Source organism: Strix uralensis, chromosome 3 (assembly GCF_047716275.1).
Source record: "Strix uralensis isolate ZFMK-TIS-50842 chromosome 3, bStrUra1, whole genome shotgun sequence".
In the NCBI taxonomy this organism is placed as follows: domain Eukaryota; kingdom Metazoa; phylum Chordata; class Aves; order Strigiformes; family Strigidae; genus Strix; species Strix uralensis.
In genome coordinates, this window is record NC_133974.1 from 40,833,962 (window position 1) to 40,860,022 (window position 26,061).

The 26,061-nt window shown below is 40.3% G+C and overlaps 1 protein-coding gene across 2 annotated transcripts in view; it reads left to right on the top strand.

The window, feature by feature from the left end:
• The first annotated feature begins 15,048 nt into the window (after positions 1 to 15,048).
• ZNF292 (zinc finger protein 292) overlaps positions 15,049 to 26,061 on the top strand; it is a 56,898-nt gene continuing 45,885 nt past the window's right edge. For both annotated transcript variants that reach the window (XM_074862015.1, XM_074862016.1), the window contains exon 1: positions 15,049 to 15,399. In XM_074862015.1, the coding sequence (XP_074718116.1) occupies positions 15,238 to 15,399 (162 nt within the window). In that variant the 5' untranslated portion in view covers positions 15,049 to 15,237. The remainder of the gene's footprint in view (positions 15,400 to 26,061) is intronic.

The window sequence follows — 26,061 nt, forward strand, 5'->3', positions numbered from 1 at the left end:
TACTCATTGCACATAAATAATTGACTTCAAAGCCTTTCATATTCTAAAACCATAGTGTAAAGAGGGTTCACTAATACATTTTTTTGTTTTTAAAGAAATTAATATTACAGATGATGGCACTTCAGAAATATGTGCAATAATCATTATTTCACCAAAGCTAAGTAAAAATTGTGCCTCTCAAGAAAAATAGTAAGATTATAAGGAATACATATATTATTTTCCCTTTTTTATTCTAACTTGTCAAGGTCAAAATGTTTAATCATGGCATGTTATTAAGCAACTTATGTTACTAACAGGACGATGGCTTCTGTTTAGCTCTGTTTTCATGCTTCTTTTTGGAATAGGTTTATTTGAGATCCAATTCCTTTGAGCAAAATTAGAATGGATAAAATTACAACTGTCACAGCATTGTGGAACAGCAAACAAAATGTCGTTAGTGTGTAGGTTTGACCTCAAGGGCTTTAGAGAGTGTATTTCAATATTCTTTTTCTCTACTTTTAATTAATAAAAGTAACTACACCTTATATAATGACTGAACTAGCTCACAAGGTCAGAAGTTACATATAATGTTGCTCAGTTGAAGTAACCAGGTTTGTTAGACTCCTAAAACATTAAGTGCTTATTATCAGACAGAGGTAAAACACTGGACTAGATCATAGACTACTGATCAAACTGATTGTGTTAATAGGTCCCTGCACCATAAGGGTAGCCCAGGAGAGAGAGATAATGCAGCCTTACTTTAAACATATTTCAGTATTTAGCTTTTTTCATGAAAAAAAAAAATTACCGTATGAATTGCATGTCAGGTTTAGATCTGATAAATAGCCATGTAAAAGTGAAATGTATACTTCCAGTGAAGCTAAAACAAAGAAGCCTGATCAATAATGCAAGATGTCTCATACAACTAGCAATTTCAGCAACTCTAATTATCTAATACAGAAATAATTGTTCAGACAATTAGCTATTATCTTTCTCTAGCCACAAATCTGAACACTTTCATATGCTCGCTGTATCACCTCTTCTATTAGTAGAGATTTCTATTATGAATTGCTTTCACATTTCATAGAACTGTATTTCTTTCTTTTTACAAATGAAAGCAGAAAAAACGCTTAAGTTCATCAAATTCCGATCAAATTGTGGCAAGCAAGAAGTAGCCCACAGTGCTGAAAATAAAAAAATGCACTGGCATAGAAACGTAGTTGAAAAAGGGATTCTGAAGAAAACAGCTTATTTCTATCACATTACCAAGAGGCTTGTTACCAGGTTGCTGTTACCCTCTCTGCTGTCATTGCACACAGTAACCTGGCTGCCAGGTCATTCAGCTGAATAAAAAATTCACTGTAGTTACCATCCATATTGGAGCAGCACCTAAGAAATCCACACCAAGATCGTCCCCTACCCTGGAGAACTCACCATCTCGTACTGCGTTTGGAGGAGTCATTCCCCCAAACTCCTCCTGTTCCACCCACCTGGGCATTTTTCTGAAGACATCAGATCTCAAACTGATGTTCTGGGCTTCACCAAAATTGCCAGATGAGGTTCTAGGTCTACATAGTGCAGCAGGTCCGTTCCCACACTTACAGTGGTCTCTTCTAATCACACATCTAAGCAATCCCTTCACACAGTCACCTGCCCATCCAGAGGAACTGTGTGTAGCATATGTTTCACATTTGCCAGAGTCTTTCAGAGCAATGAATGAAGGGAATTATACATGGTATTTGGTTATCAGTGTGATTCAGTGCATGGAAAATGAGCTAGTGCGCTATAATTAATGCCATATTGGAAAGTAAAGCAGGCCAACATTGCCCACCTTCATACAGTTGCCTTTCAGAAATAAAAGGGGCTTACATATACATAATAACACTTCAATATAGATCTTCCAGTGCTTTGAAAGCTGGATATTGAGAACTGATTTCCCACGTTGTTGAAATTTAGCCACTCTCAAGAGGCAGAATGGTAGCCATTCGCTGCCAGCAACATTACACAGCTGTCCTCAGAGGGCCAGCAATGAATCATAGTTATGTCTCAAATTCAAGCTAAATGTCTATCTAAGTAGACTATAAAGGTCTAAGCTGTAAATTTGGGGTGAGGGAGAGGGCAGGGAAGGTGAAATGAAAACCAGTGAAAATTTAAAAGATGCTATTTTATATTATTTTGTGGTTCAGGCTATTTCTTAAACTAAGCTTCAATTATAAAATGAAAGAGCTGGGAAAGGACTAAATAAAATCTCCTAGTTCAAAGGGTCTAGATGGTGCATGTGTCCTCTTCCCAGACATGAGAAACATTGAGAAATACTTCAGGGAATCATTTCTTGCTTCAATACTCAGGAATTATTTTGTTCATGCAAACTTCTGTGTGCATTTCAATAATAAGCTGTCAAGAAGTACAGGTTATGGATATTGTCCCTTGCACAAGTGCACAGAAGGAGAAAAGATACCACACTGGGATTCAATTCCCCCTAGATTTAGACATCTGTGGTACAGATAGCCAATGTCCAAGCTGGTTGCTCTGGCTACCTCTACAGTCAATGGGAAGGCACAGGCATTTTCAGAGCACAGTTCACCTAATCTATTTCAGCACTCTCCTTAGAATGAAGTGGGTGATGACCTACAATTGCTTGTTTCTCTCCACTGGTTATAGACAGGTCAAGAAAACTGGCTTAGATAGTCTTATCCATTTTTTAAGATACCCACACTTGACTAGATGAATCCAGCCCAAAGCATCTTTCATTTTATGGCTAATATGCCATGAATAGACACAATCATGCTTTTTTTTTTTTTTTAAACTTAGACAATCTGAGGTTCACGCTGCTTCCCAAGTTCTCTGTAACTTCCTACAGCCCATCCAGGAGGTTAGGAAGGCAAGAAGGGGAGAACTGATCTTATCTGTTACTTGCCCCATAGATTCTTTCCCTTTGTCTGTGCTCATTTGTAATCTCTTGTCTTATTTGGTATTTAGCTTGAAAATTCTCTGAAGCAAAGGCTATCCTTTTATTCAAACTATTTTTATCCATGACCAGGGCTCCTAGACAGTGTAACTATTACTGATCAACACTTTGCTTGCTTGATACTAAGAAGCAAATGCACCACATCCTTTTCAAGGATGGTGCTGCAAGTGCAGCTCCTGTGAGGACAGTAAGTGGACTTTCAGAAACATAATCACCTTCCCAGCTCTATTCCCAGGTAGGGATAACCTCACAGAGACCTAGAGCATGACAGGCATAAAGAAGCCCACAGACTAACATAAAATGCATTTAACAGTACTTGTTTTGATTTCACAGAAATATGTATTGAGGTCCTTCAGCTTCTACAGTCTTTGATGCAGGCAGATACTCACAGACTGGTGAAAAACTATGCCAGTAAGTGCCACACAAGAACCTGCAAGCAAACTCTCAGCTCCAGCTTTGGGATGTTGATGTCTTTTTCAGAAGTGCACTACACACTATTCTAAGAAGGCAGCCAGAGCCTTTGGCTAGCAAGATAATAAAAACATTTCAATGCCACCATTCGTTAACTCGCTATCTTTTTTCCTGGGAATATCCTTTAGAGTTGTTTTGGTATTTTTTAAACATTTAAAATGCCATATCTAAATGTTAGAAGGGAAATTCAGAGATAGCACAACTTTGCTACTTCTATTGGCTAGTACCAAATACTACCAAGTGAAGTATGACTAGGTAACAAATGTTAATATTTGATATGCCTTATCAAGCTGAAACATGCATTTTTTATTTTAAACAGAGCTTCACAGCAGCAGTGAAGCAGGCAGAGAGCACTGCCCAGTGAAACCAGATTTGCTGCTGTACCATATGCTGCAGAACATGGCAATACAACTGATTCATTACAGCAAATAAGGTCATGAGTTTGCCATTGATTTATTGGTTTGAAGGGTTGCATGTGTGAAATCAGCTCACTCTGACAGGGAAAAGTAAAGCTCGGTGCCAATGTCTTTGTGTTTTAACAGTTTTCTGGCTCTCTGCTTTAGCTCCTCCACCAATGCTGCTTTAATGTGCAGTGAAACAGAGGAAGCAATGTCCTTGGGAACTTCTTCAGCCCTGATATACACATAGTAGTGTGCTTTAAAAAGTTATATTAAGCAAATCATGAATTAGGACTCACAGACATATGATCAGCAGTCCTCAGAGCACAACTTACAGAATTGCTCTGTGCAAACAGGCAGGACAGGGAATATAGTGAGTGATGGGCTCTCTTGAGCTGTATGAAAGAGTCCTCTGTGCCTACCTTCAATTTACATTAGAGTTATACATCCTGCTGTCTGAGAACTACTGCTGGGTCACAAGATATCTTGGTGGTGGTCTAGCAAACGTTTGCAAGAAAAGGTTTAAATCCTATGCACATGCTTCCCCTCCCACTCAGCCAAATCCTACATATAAAGTTGCAATCAGTACCAGCTACAAATGAGGAATGAGCAAGCACTAACCACAGAGAAAGTGATTCATCAGTCTAGCAAATTAAAGTATAACAAAATAAAATTGAATGCAGATGAAAGAGTGGGTAAGAGAAATGAGAAAAAAAGCAGGCGTGGATATGAACTGATACTTTCATTATTTACCATATTTGGTATGTATCTTTGAGGGTATGGCTACACATATTCTGCAAGATTTACTTGAATAAGCCTGAGATTCATCTGATCGAACGCAGGCGACTGCAATGCCATACAGACACTTGAGCTGACTGAGTAGATTCCCTCAGAATCAAAAGAGAAAAAAGGCATTTTTAGACCTATTTTTGACAACTACCTCAGGACAGGATAAACTGACCACTCTTCTTGGTTATAAGGGGAACCTAGACAACTGTCTCAGATGTAGGCATCTACAGCTGCACTTCAGATTCTTACATTTGGCTAGATAGAGCTCACAGCAAGCACCAAAAGACCAAAACCCCACCTTTTAGCAGGCTGCCTAAATTTACTCTATGTATTCCCTTTTTCAACCACTACAGCTTTTGTCAGAGCATCACTACAGATACTGAGGTTCTGAAAGCAGGTTAAAAAAGGCCAAGGCCAAGGAGGGTATCAATGCAGGATCCAGAGGGATTCTGCAGGCACTGAATGGCACCACGATATCCACCTGCATGGTATGGCCCCATACAAACACACCAGCTCGGTCCTAAAAGAAGTAGAGACACAGCAGCATGCTGCCACATCTGAATTACTAAGTTCAGCTGAGAAGCAAGGCTTGTCACCAGGGTCACAGAGATATCCTGGTGCAAGTGTATTGCTCCTGTACCCGGGACCAGCACAGCTTAGGCACCTCTGCACATGCTTCCCTGCTTGGTGTGGAGCGCACCTGATCAATCTGTCCGAGGCCAAAGACAAGACTCAGTGCTTGAGGGTAGGCTGGCACACACCCTAGTTTAACACCTTGGCACAGCAACCCGCTCACATCCAGCGGTGACTACGCTCACCTCTGTTCTCTTTCCCCACCAACATGCTCTCCTTCTATCCCAGTATGCAGACAGAGAGATAATTTCCAGCAGCAAGTAGACATTCAAATACCATTTAGGGCAGCGGATCACACCAGGTTCCCGACTGAGCAGTCTGCAGTTGTTTGCAGAGCAGCCACTGGTGTGAAGTCTCATTACCTTTGGTAATGTAGCAAGTCCCAGTGATTTCAGCAGCATTTAATCATGTACTTACATGTTGGCTGAGCAGGGGTGTACATAAGCACACATGCTTTGCTGATTACAACAATTTTTTTGACACTAAGCACACACACTGCAGAATGGTATTGGGATTGTCGACTACAAATTTAGGGAGCCCAGCCCTTGTTCCCGTGACACTTAGGAAAAAAGAAAAGTGTCAGAGGTGTTTAAGTTAGTGAGCTGTGCCAAACTTCACCATGAATTCATAGAATTAACTGAAGTAATGTTTGAATCATTGATGATCAAGAAATAACAACAAGCAAGGAAGGTTCAAAGCCTAGAAAAGTATAAATGCAATACTTATTTTTGAAAGAGAGGATAGAGGACTTAGAGCATTTTATACCTGTCAACCTAACTTTTATCCCTTGAAATGGAACAAATTATTAAATGGAGAATTTGTAAATACCTAGAAGATTATAATAATTATTAAAAAACAGTCAAAATGGGTTTGTCATGAAAAGAATTGTATCAATTGATGCTCATCTCCTTCTCTGACAGGATAATTGCTCTAGCAAATAAGTGCAAATAGCAGATATGATGCATCTTGACAATGACAAGCTTTTGACACTGTCCCACACAGCATTTTCCTAAGTAAGCCACGACAGTGTGTTCCAGAGGTAATTAGCAAGCCGGTAGGTGCACAACATTTGAAAAATTGTTCTCAAAGTGCAGTAATTGGTGGTTTGATGAATGATCTGGGAAGGTTTCTCTGGAGGAAAGCCACAGGACTTTGTCCTAAGGCCACTTTTATTCCTCACTTCCATTAACAGCCTGGGCGATGGCACATGGCCACAGTGCCACAGTTTGGCAGTGACATCAGGTTGGGGAAAATGGCAAAGTGCTTTGAAGGATAGAAATAACACTAAAAACAGGCCTCAAAAATTCAAGAAGCAGCCTAAAATCAACCAGACAAAATACAAACCAGATAACACTCTAGAAAGAGAAATCTAATCAAAGAAGAAAGTTAAATATAGAATAGAAAACAACTGTGTAGGCAGAAAACAATGTGGGAGATCACAAACTAAAGAGTCAACAATCTAATAGATGACACGAAGAGTAATTATGCCACTTAACTCAGCTCTGGCAAAATCCCAGCAAGTGTAGTACTGGGTTTGGCACTGGTCACTGTACTCCAAGAAAGATAATGGCAATCCATCGCGGGGGAAGTATGACATAAAGGATAGTTTAGGAAAGCTAAAGGAATGGAGTTTATGTGGCTTAAAAATAGAGTAGTAAATTGAGAAATGAAGAGATCAAGGTGGAGCATTATAGCAGCACTCCAGAATGTAGAAGGCTAACATAAAAGATTTGGCGGCCATTGTTCCACCATGAGAACTAGAGGAAGGACAAAGATCAGATGAATTTGCAGCAGAGATTTAAGTTGGGTATTATGAATCCATTCAGACAGTTAGGATTGTGAAGCATTGAAACAGGCTATTTTAGAGGCTGTGAAATCTTCCCTCCAGTAGTCTTGATCCTACTTCTTTTGAAATAGAACATAGCAAATTTGCTTGTATGAATAATAAAAATACTAAAGGTGTACATGGTCATCAGTGATTGAAAGGTCTGTTTGGTCTCTGTAAACCAAAACTTACTCAATTCCTAATAACATCATTGCAACTCTGCATTGCAACGATTCAATGCTTCTGTAAACATGGTCTTGAAAGGCAACAGGATCAGACCTATATTTTTCCTTACACAATGGTGCCTAAGTAACGGAATGCGCGTCTCAGATCTTTTAATGTAACATAATTTAATGCAGTTTTTGTATTTGAATAGTATACATAAATCATGCAAAAAGAACTGCTATCTCACTCTAAGAAGAGAGCTACTAAACTGTGTGTCCTAGACAAAGGAAATATTTTTCAAGTGGTTTGCCTCAGGGGGGATTTAACAGAGGAAGTTAATGCATTCCAGCAAGAATCTCCATCACTATAATACCAGTGGATTAATTGTAAGTAAAGCTAAAGCTATGAGTGAGGAAAATTTGCAGCATAAGGAATGTTGATGAAAAGTGTGGGATGGCTGTTGAAGATAAATACATAATTTGAAATGAATTTTATTTAAAATGGTTATATTTTTTTCATCATTTTGTTATTCCCATGACTAACTCTCAGCTATGAGTTTTTCATTTTATTCCAAGAAATCATTTTTGAATCAAGAATTCATTACATTTCCATCTTTTCATTTTCACTGCAGTGGTTTCTTTCTCTGTGCAATGATTTTATCATCTGATTGCAATCAATATTGCTGTAACAGGCAGTACATGTAGTTCATCATCAGTCAGAGAATAGTAAGGGATTAAGAGCATTTATACTACCCATGCTTAAAATCCATCCCTCTACCTCCTTCTCCTGCCCTTTGCAGGCTGTACCTTTTTTTCCTTCTATTGACACTGGGATCTGTGTTATACCAAAGGTCTTCAGTATTAATTTGCTGAAAAATTCAATGAAATACTCTTTTCTAAAATAAATAGGTTGCTGTAAAACATAGTCTCAAGAAGCATTTTTATGCTTTATCACAGCGAAGAGCTGTGTGTCACTACTAGGTAATAAACTGATTATAGAATAGCTAAATCACAAAGAGTCAGGAATACAGAATGCAGATCAACATGAAACAAAATCTTCTTTTAATTGACCTCATACCTACAAGCAAATTCTTCCTTTAGCTCTTAGGAGGATATTCTCAACTGTTAGTTTAAATAAACTCTCTCCTCACCCTCCCCAGGTTGTTAACAACTGTCCTATCCTGATGCCCAATCCTTTTTTATTGTGCTCATGAAACAAAATTAAAACCAAAAATTGTTTCTGTGGAATCCTCCTAATTTAAATGCCTATCTTGTCAAATGGGGAAGAGAATGAAGAAAAGAGTTCAATGATGGGAAAACATATCCATCTCCACATCCATCTCAACAAGAATAAACTATTGAGGATTAAGGCAATGTGCACTGGGAAGTGAACAAAGGGAAATTATAATCAGAAAAGACAACTGGAAATGTAGAAAGGCACCGTTAATTACAGGTAATAGTATTGTGGTTTGTATTATATTATGTAAAATGAGAACACAACCAGTACCTTGCTTTTAAGACAGCTCTGAAACTATTTTGTAAGATTTCCTTTTGAGAAAACAGCTCCAGTCATGACCCAGTCTGTATTTTCAAACGTGCCACCCTCCCTCATCATTAATTTGCTCCCTCTGGAATAGAAAGATTCTCCACACAATCTGAAAGTGGATGTTGTGAAAACTTTCTCTTTTCCTCCTCACAGCTCATGCAGAAGACATCCTACAGACCACATTCTGCACGCTTGGGTTTTTTTTCTTGCTGATTAAAATTTAGACCACTTTGATTATTGAGCATATCATGGTTTAACCTCAGAAGGCAACCGAGCACCACGCAGCTGCTCACTCCCCTCTTCCCCCCCAGCACTGGAAAGGAGGAAAGCAAAAGACCCAGGAAATTGAGATAAAGACACAGAGGGATGGCATCATCCTTTAAGGCACAGGCAAAAACCAGACTCCTTAGGGAAAGAAAAAGAGAACATAAAATTTAATACAGACACTAACAACAACACTTAAGAGACAGAGTAGGACCGTGAGAAGCATTATCACATCTTGAAAACACTTTCCCCCACACCCCCCTTCTTTCCAGGCTCAGCTTTGCTCCTGATATCTCTATTTCCTTCCCCCCAGCAGCACAGGGGGCAGGGAATGGGGGGTGCAGTCAGTCCTGCCGCTTCTTCCACCTCAGAGCAGGGGAACATCTGGCATTCCTCCTCTGTTCCAGTGCGGTCCCCCTCTCACAGCAGACAGTCCTCCACAAATCAGCTCTGACATGAGTCACTCCCATGGGCGTGTGGGTCCCCCCCATGTGTTGCAGTCCTCCCAGTGCTGAACTACAACAGCAGGGCCTTCTTCCCATGGGGTCCCGGCCTTCTTCTTTGGGCACAGTCACCTGGGTCGGCGTGGGGCCCCCCACAGGCCGCAGGCGGATCTCTGCTCCACCATAGACCCCCCTGGGTGGCAGGGGGCAGCCCTGCCGTCTCACCTCGGGATACAGGGGAGTCTCTGCTCTGGCGCACCTCCCCCCTTCTCCTCCTTCCTTCCACTGACCTCGGTGTTCACACAGATGTTCTCCTCACAACTTCTCCTCACAACTCCCATTGCTCCTCCCAGCTTCCCCTTCTTAAATACATTATCGCAGAGGCACAGCTAATTGGCTTGGCCTTGGTGCAAAGGCGGGTCCAACTTGGAGCTGGGGGAGCTTCGAGAAGCTTCTCACAGGGGGCCACCATTGTAGACCCCTCCCCTGCTACCAAAACACCCCCACCACTCACTCAAACCAGGACAGAGCAATCTACAGACCTACATCAGTGATTCTGAATATTGGTGAAAATGGACCCAGACTTGACAGAAGCCAGCAGTATCACTAAGATGTGACTACATGGGATTAACCTTCTTCCCCCTTTTGGAGTCCATGTTTCATTTGCAATCAATTTTCATGATCAGATTCCCTTGCACAAATCTACCATTTTACTGTTTCCATAAAGTTTCTTTTGTAATGTTGCGGAGGAACATGTAAATGCCTTAGAAGTAGCACTATTTATTTTCTAACATAATAGCTATATCTGTTTCGACATAATCAGCAATCAGTTAACACCTATTTTTCTTCACACAGTACCGCCTTTTAACTTGCAAAGCTTTTGTCCTAACTGATGCTTACTTTCAGTGTTTCTAGACTGAAATCACACTTCTTTTCACCTTTTGTTTCACTAAGCTAAATGAACCATTTTTATTCTCCTCTCATAAAATAGATTCTCCATTTTACTGATCTTCCTTTGAGTCCTTCTCTGTACCTCCTGCAGTGCGATCTATTTTTTTCTGAATAATAGTGACCAGAATTGCACAAATTGTTTCAGATGAGATGAGACCAACGTTTTTATCTGCGGTATCTAATGGAAATAGCTGACCTGTCCTGTTGTGTGATTTTAGTAACTTTTTTTGCAGCTGGATCATATCTATGATTTGGTCATCGTCAACTAATACAATGAGCACTTTCTTCCTACTGTCACTTCCAACTAATGAGGCTCCCCCCCCAAGTAGAAAGTACAGCCATCATTCTCCTTGCTCATTGTGTTATTAAAATTAATCCATTCTATTATTTAGATTCTCAAGGTCATCCAGTCTTGATCCCACTCATATTGAAAGTGTCTCACTATTTTGTGTCATCAGCACAATTCATTATTACAGCTCATATTTTTTTACCTACATCATTAATGGAAATTTCTGGCTGAATAAAGATCTTCTGATGTTTCAGATGGGTACGCGATAGGTTTTTGCTTTCATCTCAAATGTGGAAACATTCATTTTCATATCTTCTTTCTCATTAGCCCCTGCTTTAATTTCCTTTGTAAGGATACTCAGCTGGGTTTCTGACAATTCACTTTATTCTTACCATTCTTAATATTTTTCAAGCAATCATTTTGTTCCATTCCTTTCAAGCTTTTGATTGTTCCCAATAACCCTTTTGAAGTGGCTATTTATCCAGCTGGGACTGACTGTCCCTCTTGTTTGAGATATGAATTTCAGATACGTTTTGCAGAGAGACTTGACAGATGCCAAGCCTTCTCCACATGCAAGTCCTCGGCCACCTAGACACAGCTGTCATCACTAACTCATTCCCTTAATTTCTTGAAGTTTGACCTTTGAAATTAAGAACCTTAGTTATCAACTTACTTTTGCTCCAAGTGGTATTTTTCCTAATAATCTTACAAATACTATTTCTCTCCAGACTTGAACCCAAACATCTCTAGCACATCTTCATGCTCTGTTACAGAAGCTCTTTGCCACATTTCCCCAATACTGACTCAAACAAGTTCTACTTTTTTTTTGGTTTCTTTCTTTAATATCTATCACACTGCAAATTCTAATCCTCCATCAATCCCCTTTGTCTCCCAAACAGCATGAGTGTTTTAATATTTGTGTGTTCCTGTCCTAATTTCTATAGTCATATCTTCTGTTATCCCTAAAGGATCTAGTTTTGTTGTCTGAGCTCCAATGACATACAAGCATTGCAGCTGTTTCTTGTTAATACGGCATTCTCCCTGGAAGAGTTAACAGTCCTCCTTCCAACGATCAGCCACACACAGTCTAAGCAACACTCTCATCACTATTCTAACCTTTTCTCCTTGCTGTCCATTGTCCTAACCTCTTGCATTCCTGTTGCTACTAGCTTGATTTTCATCTTCCAGCATCTTCAAACCAATAGTGGGACATCACACATCACATAACTTGTTTCTTTTTTTAAAGCTATTTCAAACCACTGATAGGTAAATAACTCACATAACAGGGGAGCTTAGATCGTGAAGATTCCTTTTTCTCTTACCATATCTAGCCTGGCCCAGCATCCCAAAACATACAACCAGAGTATCTGAAGAGCCATAGGATATGCCTCCTCTTAATGACAGGTTGAGACATGAGAATTGATGTGCAGAGCTAGGAAAACACACTGTGGAAATACTGAGTTAGTCAAGGAGGTGGCAAGAGTGAGAGAGTGGGGAAGAGTATATCTGAATCCCAAAGGAATTTTTGATGAGGAGGAATCTTTACTGCCACAAGCCCTTATCTTAAATCTTTATTTCTGACACACCCTAGTAATAAGCCTGTCAATTCCTCTTAACAAGAAATTCCATCTTTGTACAGATGTAAAACTCAGGTCTTTCCCCTTCCAGTCTTCCACTCTTTTTCTGATATTTCTCACAGTCTCCATCCTCTTTTTATTCCTTGGACTGTTTTGGTTGGTTTGGGGGTTTTTTTCCTCTCATGGTATTCTTTGTCCTTCCCCACACACATATCTTCCTCATCTGCTTCTTTCTTCTCTGTATTTGTCAATACAGCAAATGCCTTCCTTGACTACATTTCCCCTGCAATAGTGAGCTTCTGCTCTCTTATATCACATTCTTTCACTGTTGCACAGCCTGCTCCACAAGTCCATGGAGAAAATGGGTATCTGAAAAGACTGTCTTCTCTGCACAATCTCTTTCTTTTCTGTTACCACCAGCTCTTCTCTTCCATGAGCTCTATCTACCACAGTGTAGTTCCTGTGAGGATTCAAAGACAGGATGAATACCACAGTCTGGCAATGCCCAACATTTTTTCCTCTTCCTCAGGCCATTGCCACGCTTACCTCAGTAGCTGTCATCATATTCTCACTGTTGTCAAACAAGAAAAAAAGAACTCCTCCCTTATCCACTGCTGTTTGTGGTCATTCCTTCTACTTACTAATTTCTTCCTTGGTCTCTTAAGTGTAAGCTTAGCAATTAACTGCCTGTGAACCATGATTAAAGACAAGAATCCTCCCTTGAACAATGCCCCTGGAGGCCTAAGTGCAAGTCCTCTTCAGGATAGGGCAGCTGAAGGACAGGTCCCTTTCCGCTTGATCCTGATGAGAACAAAACAAGCAACTCTTACCCTACCATCTCCCAGTGCTAAGCTTTTGCATGAGCAAGAAACTCATGCTCCATGTTTCTCCTTCCTTCCTGGCCTGGGCTCAATTCAGAAAACCCTCTGGGCAAGGAGGAAACAAGACAGCAAGTTAAAACAAGGACAGACTACGTATATGAATTTGGCTAGTGTGGTTTACCCTTAAGTGAAAATAATTACAAATAGCGCAATAGAGGACCAAAAGAGTTATCCAGAGGAGAAGCTATTTTAGCTCCTGCAGATAAATTAAGTGATTGAGAAAGAATAAATAGATCTTTGTGTGGTTGTTTCTAGTATTTGCATCACTCATTAGTACTGGTGTTATAGGCAGTTTGGTGGTAATACGTACAAACCAGTCAAATTTTTCTGGTACTACATTAAGCCTTAAATGGGAAAGCGTAAAGTTTTTTTCTTCTGTTGCTTGGAACAGAATGGGTTTCATGTACAGTAAAAATCAGAAACTTAACGAGAAACATACCACTTTGGGCTTACTGTTATGACCTGAGATGCGGTCATTTTTGGACCAGACCGCCAGGCCTACCTCCAAAATGTTGCATATTCAATACTATCACTGTGAATGGCTACACTGGCAGACTAATGTTTCTGCCATCTTGGAAGAACCTCTGTTCTTTCCAGCTCTCATTTAGTGTTAATTCCATCATACACCTCAGCTTTCAACTGTATGCAAGAAGTAGGTAGCGCTACTTTTCCTTCGTGACAAAAAAAAAGAGAACATAATCATCAAATCAGTCCAACGGTCATACCAGATAAGTGAGCGGGTGTAAGATATTGTATTATACCTGCGTCCGAGCAAGACTGACTGACATACTGAGGAATCTGATACATCTCTTCCAACCAAAAAAGTGTTACACTTGATTTAAGTTAGTGCAAAATACCAGAGTATTCCTCATTTTCCAGATGATGTGAAATGCCCAGCTTAACACAGTACACCTTCTCTCACTGCTGGCTGACTAAGAGAAATGATCCAGTTCCGCCAGACAGTGCTCTTGCTGCAGTAACACATTTCCTCCTCACTTCCTTGATGAGCTCTGGCAACGCAAAGAGTGTGAAGCCGTCAACCTGTGTCAACCTATACAGCCTAGAAGACTGCAAAACACGTATATATGCCAATTCAGTGCCCATCAGGTCCATTTCTTCCTCATCAACAGATTTAATGCCTCAGGTCAGTCTCCAGTATTGCCAATACTTGTGACAGGTGAAAGTCTCCTTAGCTTCTTGGCCAGATGCAGGATGTGAGAGGGAGCTCGGCTCAGCACCAGTACTGCGCGGGCAGCAAAGCCCTCCAGAACCTCCAGATCTCAATTGTTTTATTTGAAGAGCAAAGCTGTATGTCTCACTTCCAATTACAATAAAAAGCGAGACGATCCAGATATGAGGAAGACAACTCAGTGGCATTCTTGAGGCTAACACACACCATTACTTCTTGCAGAGGAAGAAGAAAGAGGGAACAATGTGCAACAAAACTCCATTGGTGTTGACCATAGCTGGCTCAGGAGCAGCTGGTGCCACACGGTGGTCTCAGGCAGGAGCAGGGAGGAAATAACCCCTTCGGGGCCCTGGGGAGAGCTGCAGCCTCGCTCCATGCAACAACAGCCAACGAGGGAGATACAGCTCTGGTACAACCAGGCCATGCGTAAACCATCACCACCTCCAGAGCTCGAGGGACAGTGGCCAGGGCCACCCCAGCGAGGCCCTTCCACGGCAGCCCCGACAGATAGGGCCGCCCCCGCGAGCCCAGGCACCGCCATTTGCTGCCGTTTGCCGCCAAAACCCGTCGGCGGGAGGGCGGGGAGGGGCGTCACGTGGCCGCGTGGCCGCGGGGCGCGTGGCGTCGTGTCACGTGACGCGCGGAGGCACGCCCCCTTCCCGCTCTCGCCCCTCCCCGCCCCAGTGTTGCGCCGCGGGGGACGTCAGGCGCGCGCCCGTGCGCGCGCTCCCCCCGTTTCCCTGGCACGTGACCCCTCCCCGGAACGTGGCATTGTGTTATCACGTGACCTGGAAACGGAGCGGGGGGGGCCAGGACGCCGAGGCAGGCAGGGAGGGGGGGGCTGCGTACGCGACGGAGCGGGGTGCGAAGATGGCGGACGAGGAGGCCGAGCAGGAGAGCGGTAGCCTAGGTGGCGACCTCCTGGAGCTGCGGCGCCTGCGGGAGCGGCTGGTGGAGCTAGAGACGGGGCTGCGGGAGAGCCCCGAGCCGGCGGTGCAGGCGGCTACCGAGTACTGCAAGCAGCTCTGCCAGGTCAGGCCGCCTCTTCCCTTCCCTTCTTCCCTTCCCTGCCCCCGCCCGCGCCCTCCCCTCCCCCGCGGGGTGTGTGTGTGCGTGTGCCCGAGTGAGAGGGAGCGCGGGGGGCGGGCGAGAGCAGCGCCGCCCCCGCCGGGACGCCGAGGGGGGAGCCGGAGCCAACGGCCCGGTGCGGCGGTTGGCCCGGGCGGCGCGGGGGGGGGCCGCCGGGAGTTAGTGCACCGGGCCGGGCGCCGCGGGGCGATTGACGCCGCCGGTCATTGTGGGCTGAGATGAGGTGGGCCGCCCCCCCTGTGCCGGGAGCCGCTCCGGCCGGGCCTGTAATCCCCTTCCCCCGCCTCTCCTCCCCCCCTCCCCGGCGGCCGCCCCGGTTCTCGCGGTCTCTAGGCCCCTTTGTTGTGCTCTGCGGCTCGGCTTATCGAAGGGCCCTTTGTTCCTGGTGGTGGCGGACCGAGGCCCCCCCCCCTCGCCCCGTCCCCTTCGCTCCGGCCCCCCTCCTCCCCTGGAGGCGAAGCGCGGGGCGAAGGGAGGGAGGCGGCAGTCCGGGAGATGGGGGCTCCGCTTCTCCGCCGAGGGGCCGAGGAGGAGCTGAAAGTCCGTCCCGGGTCCCCTCTGCGCGGGGCTCCTGCTCTATGCCCGAGTGCCCCCCTCCCCCAGCCCCTTCCCCTCTCCCCTCCCTATCTCGTAGCCTAGAGGGATAGCGGAGTTTTTCTTATCCTGGGAAGGAGAAGGCGGTTGAGTTGTGCTGGACTAAATAAACTAAGTCGCCAGTGATGGTGGCACGTCTGTAGATCGGCGATGCTGCTCACCGTTTTCTCACCCTGTCAAGGGAGCGCAATCCCACCTCAGGAGAGGGCTCCTGAGCTGGCCGTGTTTGAAGCACCATTGTGTGTAATTATTCTAGCTGTGACTGCCGTCGCGAAAAGGCCTGCTTCCCGAGGGCTTGGGCTGGTCCTGAAGCAGGGATGTTTGCAGGTGTTTCTTCTGAACTGGTGACCCTGCTGAGCATCCCTTTCTAAACAAACTTTGTGGTGCTAGCTCTACAGTTAAAACAAACTGCTCCATTTTAGTCACATATGTGTGTATACATTGTCCTGATTTCTTTTAGATGTCCTTTCTCAGCTAGCATTACTTATGACACAATGTATAAAACAAGTTCTTAAATATTTTATGCCACAGAAATTCACATATTATTGTCACCCATTCATGGAACATAGGCAAATTGTTAAAAGGTGGAATGTGTAAGAGAGAATTCCCATGGTCGGTTTGGATGGTGTTTTATTTGTGATTTTGTATCTGTTTCCTTAAAGAGTTTATTCTTGGTGGTAGCCATTGTAGCATGCTAATTTACATGTCTCACTTCTGGATTAAACTGGGCTCTACTTTCTGCTAACCAGGGACATTCGCTACTAAATATTTTAAGCATGCTCCTTTCTTGGATTTTATTTCATGTATACAGGAGTTGTAATTCAGGTTCTTTTTCTCCAGTCAAAATTTATCACCTCTTATTTGGGTAGAATGTCTGTGTAAATGCACAGAAACAAGATTCGTTTATGTTGGTTCAGATCACTGTGTTCCCAGTGTCTTCAATCTTTGTGCCTACTTTCTTAAATTCATACACTGGCAGGTAGAAATCTGGCTTTCCTGACTCCGGCTCGACTTTTAACTTGTGAATGAGCTGTTCATTGAACTGAAATAGTTGGGTGGGTGGGAATGAAGACGCCATTCTCGACATGTACAGAGTAGATTACTGGTGTCTAAAGCAGATTTATCACTGAAAGTATGGTTGCGTGTTCTTAGTGAGTGACTTCAGTAGTTGATTGATTGATTTGAAGTTTAACAAAAATTAATATTATTTTAATGACTGTTACAAAAGTCCATTGTAAGGCCCAAGTTTACTAATTTTCTCATACACCTTTCAAAAACAAGTCTCCCTGAACAAAACAGTTGTGTAGAAACTGATTTAGATAAAAATCCATGCTGTTTTGAAATGAGTTACTGTCCCTTCTGTACCAAGATTTACAGGAAGACTGTTTATGTTTATGCAGACTGAAGAGTGATGTGTAACACAGAGTTGAGGCATGCCATTCAATATTGAAAGATCCAGCTTTTCAAATTTTAAACCAAGGTCTAAGCGGATGCTTAATGTATTAAATAGTGGTGGTGTTGGGTGGATATTTTTTATACTGGTTCAACAGAGATTTTAAAAATCTGTTCACCTATGCTGGTGGTGCCAAAATACTTATTCAGCCTCTTCTAAGTTTTAATCCTTTATTTGGGCTAACACAAAATAGTATTCATGATTCAGATAGTAGGCTTAGCTACTTAGCTTGCACTGCATGACAGAGGTTACAGAAAATTCCTGTAATAGTAAAAGCCATCTCAGAAATCTCTTTTAAATAAACATTTTAAAGGCATCTGCCATGATTTCTAGAATAAAATCTTTATATATGCATAAAAGAATAATTTGACTGGTCATATATACAAAACTTAGTCTAATTTATATCTTAAGTCTCGAAGTGCAGTGCTGAAGAAATGTTTTAGTGTTTATCTCGGTATGGTTTCACCTGCTTTTTTTTTTTTTCCATACTTAGTTTCTAGGCATGAAATAACTACACAGAACTTGGAAAGTCTTGTGTCCTTATTTTATTTTGCCAGGTAGGGACTCTGGAGCCCAGCAACCACATAGCTTGTTGCCATAAATCAACTTTTTAACTTTTTTTTTTTACATGAAGTGGGTAGCATAATGTTTGAGAAATAAGCGTATTTTCATGCGGAAGGAAGCTAAAGAATGTGCAGTAGAGCACTGAAAAATCCTTAGGTTTAAAGGCGAATAAGGGATTTAAGTACTCTGCTCTCATTAAATAAAGTGGGAGTTGTACAGCCAAATCCCTTATCTGGTTTTGAAAAATCTCAGTTTGAACTATTTCAGTGTTTATAACCCAACAGTGTAGAACTGTTACAAACACAGGAAAACAAGACCCCTTGTACCTTTGCAGAAAATAGTGTTATAGTACTTTATAGTATACTGTTTTCTTTTGTAAGAATAAAGTTTACTTTTATGTATTTTATATGCAGCATTTCATTACCTATAAATATTTTTGTGTTTTGCTGCTAATGGCACTGTGAAATGATGCAATTATTCTTAAATTTTAAGGGGATTATAGACTAGATCTTAATCCTGTACCATATCTGTGAATGTAGTTGTGTTCTCCATTGTCAGCATGCAACAGAGAGCATTATTTTTGTTATCAAGTGAAATTCACTTCCATACGGATATATGTAAAATGACTTTTTAATTGTGATTCATGCTCTTCTGTTGCAATTTGGTAATTAGCAAATCTGTGACAAACGGTTATGTTGTCACAAACAATATGTGTGCAGACTGGGGCAGACAAAACAAGTATCTTCAGCTGTAGTGACTAAAAATTGAAAGTGTGAATTTTGTGAGAATTCAGAATGGTCCAAAGAAAGATTGCTGTTCTTGTCACCATGTGGTGGCTGCTTAGATTCTTTTCAAACTTTGCTTTTAAAGGTGATCTGTTGATTGTGTTCAATTAGAGAAGACAAAAATGTTGGATTTTTTTTTCCCCCCGAGAGCTATGTGAATGAGATGCTGATGGGTGTATCAGAGCTCTTCGCTATGGGCTGTGTTCCCTTCCAATTGTTCATTACCCAATGTAACCTTTATTTTCTTAAATACTGAATTGCAGGCTGGTAGCAAATTTTCTTTTGTTGCTAGTTACTTGTGAAATCTTTGTTGTACCTCTACTTATCCTGACTGTTTTTCTGTAGTTGACGTGTGTAATCTTTGAGCTTATTAGTCTTCTTCTCATTATTATTTTTGACTTTTCATCTCTCTTCTGAATCTGCTACTGATGTTTTTTCCTTTTTTTTTTCTCCTCTCTTCTGGTGTGCTTTGTGGTACAAATTCTGCAAAACTGTAAGGTGGTCAGGTTTGTTGTACTAATGTACGAGTTGTCAACATATAGTGAACTACATCAAAAACATAAGAAAGTATTTGGACTGTTGTGTGGTCCTTCCTCAACAACTTTGCCTGTACTTTTTGTTTCATCTGTTGGTTGTCTGCCTGTTCTGAGAAAAATTCATGTGTTAAAATACGTTAACAAGTGTGGTTAGCCATTAGTAGACACATTAATATCCTTCTAGTGTAGGCAGTTTACCCTGTAGGATCTTCTTTAGCAAAAAAAGTGTAATGCTGACAGAAAAATGGGGGGAGGAGGCACAAAGGTTTTTATCTACTTCAAAAGAAACCCCACAACTACTTTTTAAAAAAGCTTGTTTTTAACTGATAAGACTGCACAGAGTTTATTCCTACTGTTTTAAACTGATTTTTATTGTGTGTTGAGGTTCTAGTGAAGTATTTAGGACCTTAAGGTCCTACCCTATTTTTTTTTCTGTGTGCTGACACGCTAGATTAGATCTTGGTAATGTTGGGGAATAAATGCTGTACTAATCTGAATATAAGATGTCTCTCCTAAAAGTAAACATGCATAGCTCTACATAAAAAGCTTTATTACATACCTGTAATCAATAGATAATAAAGTTTTTACTAATGATTTGTTTCTATAAAAGGTTAGTCTTATTTTCTTCTCTTATACTTTACTACAGTTGGCTTTCAGTTGTTACACCTCACAGACTTCACAACTTTCTGGTGCTGTCACCCTCTTCACTGTTGTCGCCTTCTTCCCTTTTAGTGCCTATATTCTCAGCTTCCTCTTCAGACTCGAGATGACAGAAATAATCTTCAGTTCTGTCCATAGAATTTGAAATAAAGCCTTTCTTAAACCTTTTAGCTACAACTTCTGGATTTATCCAAACCCAGTCTGTCTTAATCCAATGACAAAGAAGTGTTTCAGTAGGCTTCTTTATTTTTTCCTGTAGGAGTAAGATGATGATCCCTTGCCAGGAGTCATTCTGTATATAAAGACCTCAGCAGTCTTTGAAGGGCTTATTTGCTATTTCATCAAGCACCTGCCATTGTGATGTCCTTCCTACTGATGTGACCGTAAGATTGGTATTCACTGACAGTGAAAAATACCATCAGCAAAACATCAGGTGCCCTTTTAATACAAGTAGAAGGCATTTCCTCTTTTTCTTAATATCACACCTGGTCTCTTACTCCAGACAACATTCATCGAACTCTTCATTGAGTGGGTACATAGACATCCACCCTTGATTTTGTTTGGCTCAACAGCTAATAGTGATCTTTACGTAATATAGTCACAGACTGCTGGAATGTGAATGTTGGTAGCGTTGCTATTTTTTGAGCTTTCAGTTTAATGATTTCCTGTGTAGCAAGGTCTCTGTCTCTTCTTTCGAGTACTCACAAATTCTACAGCTTCTATGTCTTTATGTAAAAAGTGTTTCCTTTGAGTCCAGTGAGTGATTTCTACACTGAGCTAACCCTTAAAAGCTTCTGTTTTGATGTTTCCGTCTTTGCACTTTTTTCTCTACCACACTGTGTTTCTTCCTGGTCTCACAATTGCTAGTTTTTCTACATCTGTTACCATGAGTGTAAGATTTCCATCATAACTTCTAATATTTCTAAATTTTGCTTTTGTACCAGTAACATCCAGATGATCTGCTATTCAGGGAGAGATGTACAGCAGCCAGAAATCACAAGGAATCCGCTAAACTATAGTACACCGCACAGATTCACAAGTGCATGAAGAAAAACAACTGTCATCACTGTGTCATCTCATGTAAACTTTGAGCTGCCTCAGGCATTTTTGTGCTCCTTCATCACTGTAAGACCTGCCATGCCAAACAGTCGTATTATCTTATTGACCTGGGGAAGCGTGGAAATGACACCCCCTGAGTCTTTAAGTTAAATTACAGGGAGTCAGGGAAATTGTCTTGCTTCCAAATAAAATGTATGTGTGCATATCTGTATATAATGTGTATGTGTTTAGAAAAAAACACCCTCACTGTTTAGGGTAAGTCTAACCAATGAGGATAACTGTTCTAGTCCTTGTCCCCAGTAATGCCATCAAGCTTCAGCATCATGCCAAATTGGAGCTGGTCTTCATTAGAACTTCTCAGCTCTGTACTATAAGTTTTTATTAATACAAGTTTTCCATGACTCCAAAGCAGGATTAATTATTGGTGAGCCATAGCTACAAATGCTTGTTTAACCTGTTCTCAAAAATTTCCGGTAAGAAAGATTCCAAAAAACTCCCTGGGTAATACATTTTAGTTCAGTTATCTTTGCCTTCAAATGTGTTTGTGTTTTGTTTTTTTTTTTCCCTCTTGCACTCTTAACTTGATCTCTAATCTCTTGTTGCAATTTAAGACTACTGTGATTTATCCTATCCCATGTAGACATGGAAAGTAGCACATTCCTCTTCTGTTGGAAGCACCTCTTAGATTTTTAAGGCTATTTTCAGTCTTTCGCCAGTTTTCACTTCCATGAACAGAGTTTTTGCAGTCCTTGATTTTAAATTTTTCCTTTTTTTACCCTTTTCTTTTTGCTTTGGTACTGTATCTTTGGAATCTATGTGGTTTTGAAGTATCTGAAGGGAATGTAACAATCTAGTAAGAATTCGGTAAGGAGGTAACAGCTCATGTAAGACTTAGGATTGAAGTACTTTTCCTGTAAAAACATACTATTTATCCTTACAATTACAAATAGTCCAGAGAAGAGTGATAGTTATCCAAAGTGTAACAAATTAAGGTAGTTAAGAAGATGACAAAATGTAGATGGTGGGTTTAAAATTAATACAATTTCAGATTCTCGACAAAAGCTCACCTTTCTATCTAAGGTGCTGCATATGACACTAAAATCAAGCATTCCACTTAATTACTGTGGGAAAGAAAAAAGCTTTCCATTTGGCAAATAGATGCTTAGTTTCATAGTTGCCATGATGCATAATTTTTGCAGGATTAAAATTACTTGATGCTTTTACTGAAATTTTTAAGAAACACCCTCCTATCAGCAAACTACCGTTTCTCTAAAAAATACTTTCAGCCAAAAGTTAATATTTAACAGTGCATGAAGTTAGTTTTCCTCCATAATATCCTTGATTCTGACTGTCCATTCAAAGGCTGAGAGGCATTCTGCTTTACACAGTCCTTTCTTTAGCCATCTAAAAAAAATCTGAAGACCTTAGTGTAGATTTCAATTTACCCGTAGTAGTTGGCTATAAACAATAGCTGCACATCTATGCTAGCATTAACTAAATGTATCACATACTTTCTGTACTGGCACATATATTCCTACCTTTACCTTTTCCTACAGATCCAAATTTTATTCCCCACTTTATTAATATGTATCAATAATGTCTAGGTTGCTTTCTAAAACTATGATTATTGTAGATTCACTGTTTAAAAACCATGAAATTGACTATGGAAAATACCTTATTGTGCAGGACTGTACAAGGAATATATACATTTGTTAATGTTTAAGGCATCTCATTTTATCAAAATATCCACACTGTGTGTCAGTTTCTTGATAAGGAAGCTATGCATCTATCTGAGAGAGATAGAAAATGGACTGAACATTGAATTTATTTTTTTAATTATTTTGTTGGAAAATTAATACCTCAAATCACAGATCTTGAGCCAAGGCAGCAAAAAAATAAGTGCTTTTCTAGGGAATCTTTGCTTCCATTATGACTAAAAATCAGAATTTCATCTGGCCTTTTCCATTTACTCTGCCATTTAAATGTCATAATATTTTTTTACTCTAGGCTTTATGCAGACCTACTATATATTGTAGGTGGTTTCTACATAAGACTTCACTAAATTAGAGATCAAACTGAAACAGTTAAGAGACATCAACATAGTGTTTCTTCAGTGTGATATATTACATAAACTGACGTATAAGCCAAAGAAACTGTTTCAAATTCATATATGTATGGGCATATACTGAAGAAATAGTGCTTCAGGCATTGATTTATGTCTATGAAAAAATTTTTATTAGAGTTGTTTTTAAAGGCCTCCATATAAATCCTTGAGCATTTACAGTACAGTGTGTATAATTCTTTATTTTTCATGAGGGAAACTAGCATGACATTCTTATGCCATCAGCTTCTCTAAAATGATGTACAACAACTTGCAAATTTAAGTTTAAATAACAGGTAAAAAATATGACTTGTAACTATCATTTGAAATAGTATTCCCCATTTTATTAGATCTCTGCTTTTACATAGGTTAAAAACCTAATGTCTCACATTTTAAAAAGAGTTCAGGAGTGTTTTTGAGGTGTGAAACTTTTTTCTTCTATTTGTCTTTCCAAATATGCATTAAAGACAACTCCATGATGTTATTTCTACGATCTTTCATCTCTAAGGATGAACTGCACTGCTTTCATTTGGGAAGAGTTAATCTAATAACACCTAGTACTTGGTAGAACAAAGACATTCAAAAAGAAGGTATATGTAACATCAAAAAGGCAGTGGAGCTTTATAAAATTATTCTCTGAAAATAGGCCTCATCCAATAGGAAATTGGACTAAACTTGCAAAAAAGTTTGCCTTTAAGTTTTTGGTAAGAATAGTTTGATCAAATTTCTTCCCCATCCTCTCTTCTGTAACTGTTGTACAGTCTTCTCCTATGTAGTATTTCTGGTTTCATGATTCCCTGTATGAAGCTAAAGTAAATTAATCTTTCATCAGAGAATCAGGAAAATCCTGTGCTCACTACTGTAGTTCTCACCTGACTGTTTTGTTAATTATTCTGAGCTAGTCACAGAGTTCTTTGTCCTTATAGGGACTCGTGTAACATGGACAACTTCTGCCAAAACTCCATCCGGCTTCAGATACTGACTCCTAGTGTTCATTGTCCCCTAACTGCTGGGCAGATGCATCTGTTGCTTTGAGAAACTTAACTGCCCTAAAGTAAAATTCTTTAGGATTTCTTCAGGATAAAGACCAGTCCTTATTTTGTAACTCTCTGTTGTCTTTTGGGTTGAATATCGCAGTTATTTAAGGGCTTTCATTTGAGCTGATAGCGAATATGGTGTTGCTTACTCAGTCTCCTGTATATCATAAAGAACAGAATTTGGTAGGACTCCTTTTTATCTTCTGTTATTCAGAATGATGGGGAGAATTGATTCTGGTGAATAGGTAAATCCTGTTTGATATTTATGTATCTAATACACTGAATGTTGTTTTGATGAATCAGGAAAGTACATCCAGTGATCAGGCATTAAATCACACTACAAGTAAGGAGTTCCTCAGTCTTGTGATTCCTACTTGTGTCAGGAGCTTGTGATAATACACTGTTTCATAGCAGAATGAACATAAGGGTGAGGACAAGAAGAGATTAAATGTTCAGCATCACAAAAGACGTAATCTGAACTTCATTTTTATTTTAATCATTGGAGGGTAGCTCTTACGAAGACAATAGCTGGGATAAAAAATAACTTCTGATTACAAATCCATAATAGTGAAGAAGATAAATATCCCAGTTCCACAGACATGGAACTTGCATAATGCTCTAGTAGAAACTGGCATGGCAATTGAACCCTGCTTTTAGATACCCAGCCAGACTTCATGAACCACATCAGTGTGATGGCAGGAGCTGAGTTCTACTCAGGTTAGCTAATGTATTCAGGAGAAAGTATAATCTTGGCTTCTGTCCTTCCTCACACATGGACACAGTGGCAGTACCTCGACACTGGTATAAAGACACGGTTGTTAGACTCTGTGTGAATCAGGTAGGCATTACCTTGTTCTTTCACAGGAAATGTAGATCACACGGAAGCATCCTTTGGGATGCCAATTTGACTGTGCTGAATAGACAAGTAATTAAGTAACCTTTCTACTGAGGAAGAAGATTATCAATTAAGTTCTCATCAGAATTTAAAAGGTTTGAAGTAGCAGTGGGAGAAGTTGCATGCAGCTGATAAAGACAGCTAATACAGAAAGGTAACACAGATGAACCACAGAAATACTTGTAATGTCTCATTTCACTTGACTGAGAGAGCAAGTTCAAGTCACCTATATTTCAGGAAATACACATATTTTCAGATTAGACACAGTTATTTCTGGCTATCTTCCTATTTTTAATCTGCCCATATGCCAGTCTGATAATTAAAAGAATAGGTAAATTAGATTTCCTGGCAGTGAATAAAAGTTTGCTGTAATGAACATCCCACTGCATTCCTGAAATGCCTGTTTAATGGCCAACTGCTGAATATTGTTTTTAACTAAACATAAGTAACTAAAAATAAAATATGAAGGTTCGGATGACATTAAATTGAGACCTGAATGAAAACCTGAATAGAGAGAAATGTAGCCTAGGACTATGACAAGTTCAATTCTTATGTAAGGATGCAAAAGAAGTTAGATACTACTGACAATATCAGGAGGCATATTGAATGCAAAATGTTGCAAGAATAAAGGCAAGCCTAAAGAAGGGTAATTTCTACTACTGTATATGACAAAGTAAGAGGTTTAATGAAGTTATTTCCTAGTATTTTAAATAGCTGTTTTAAAACAGTTTATGGATGTAATCAGAGACAGTCCATTCATTTTCTATTTTTTTCTAATTCTTTGTCTAAAGCTGGGTTTTGAATTTTAAGCCAAACAGAGAGTAAAGATTAATGGGAGAAATAGCACCAAGGTAATGTCTCTTTTGTTTTGCCTCTTTCAATTTAATAATTGGCAATCTGAGCTAATGCAGTATGTTCAGC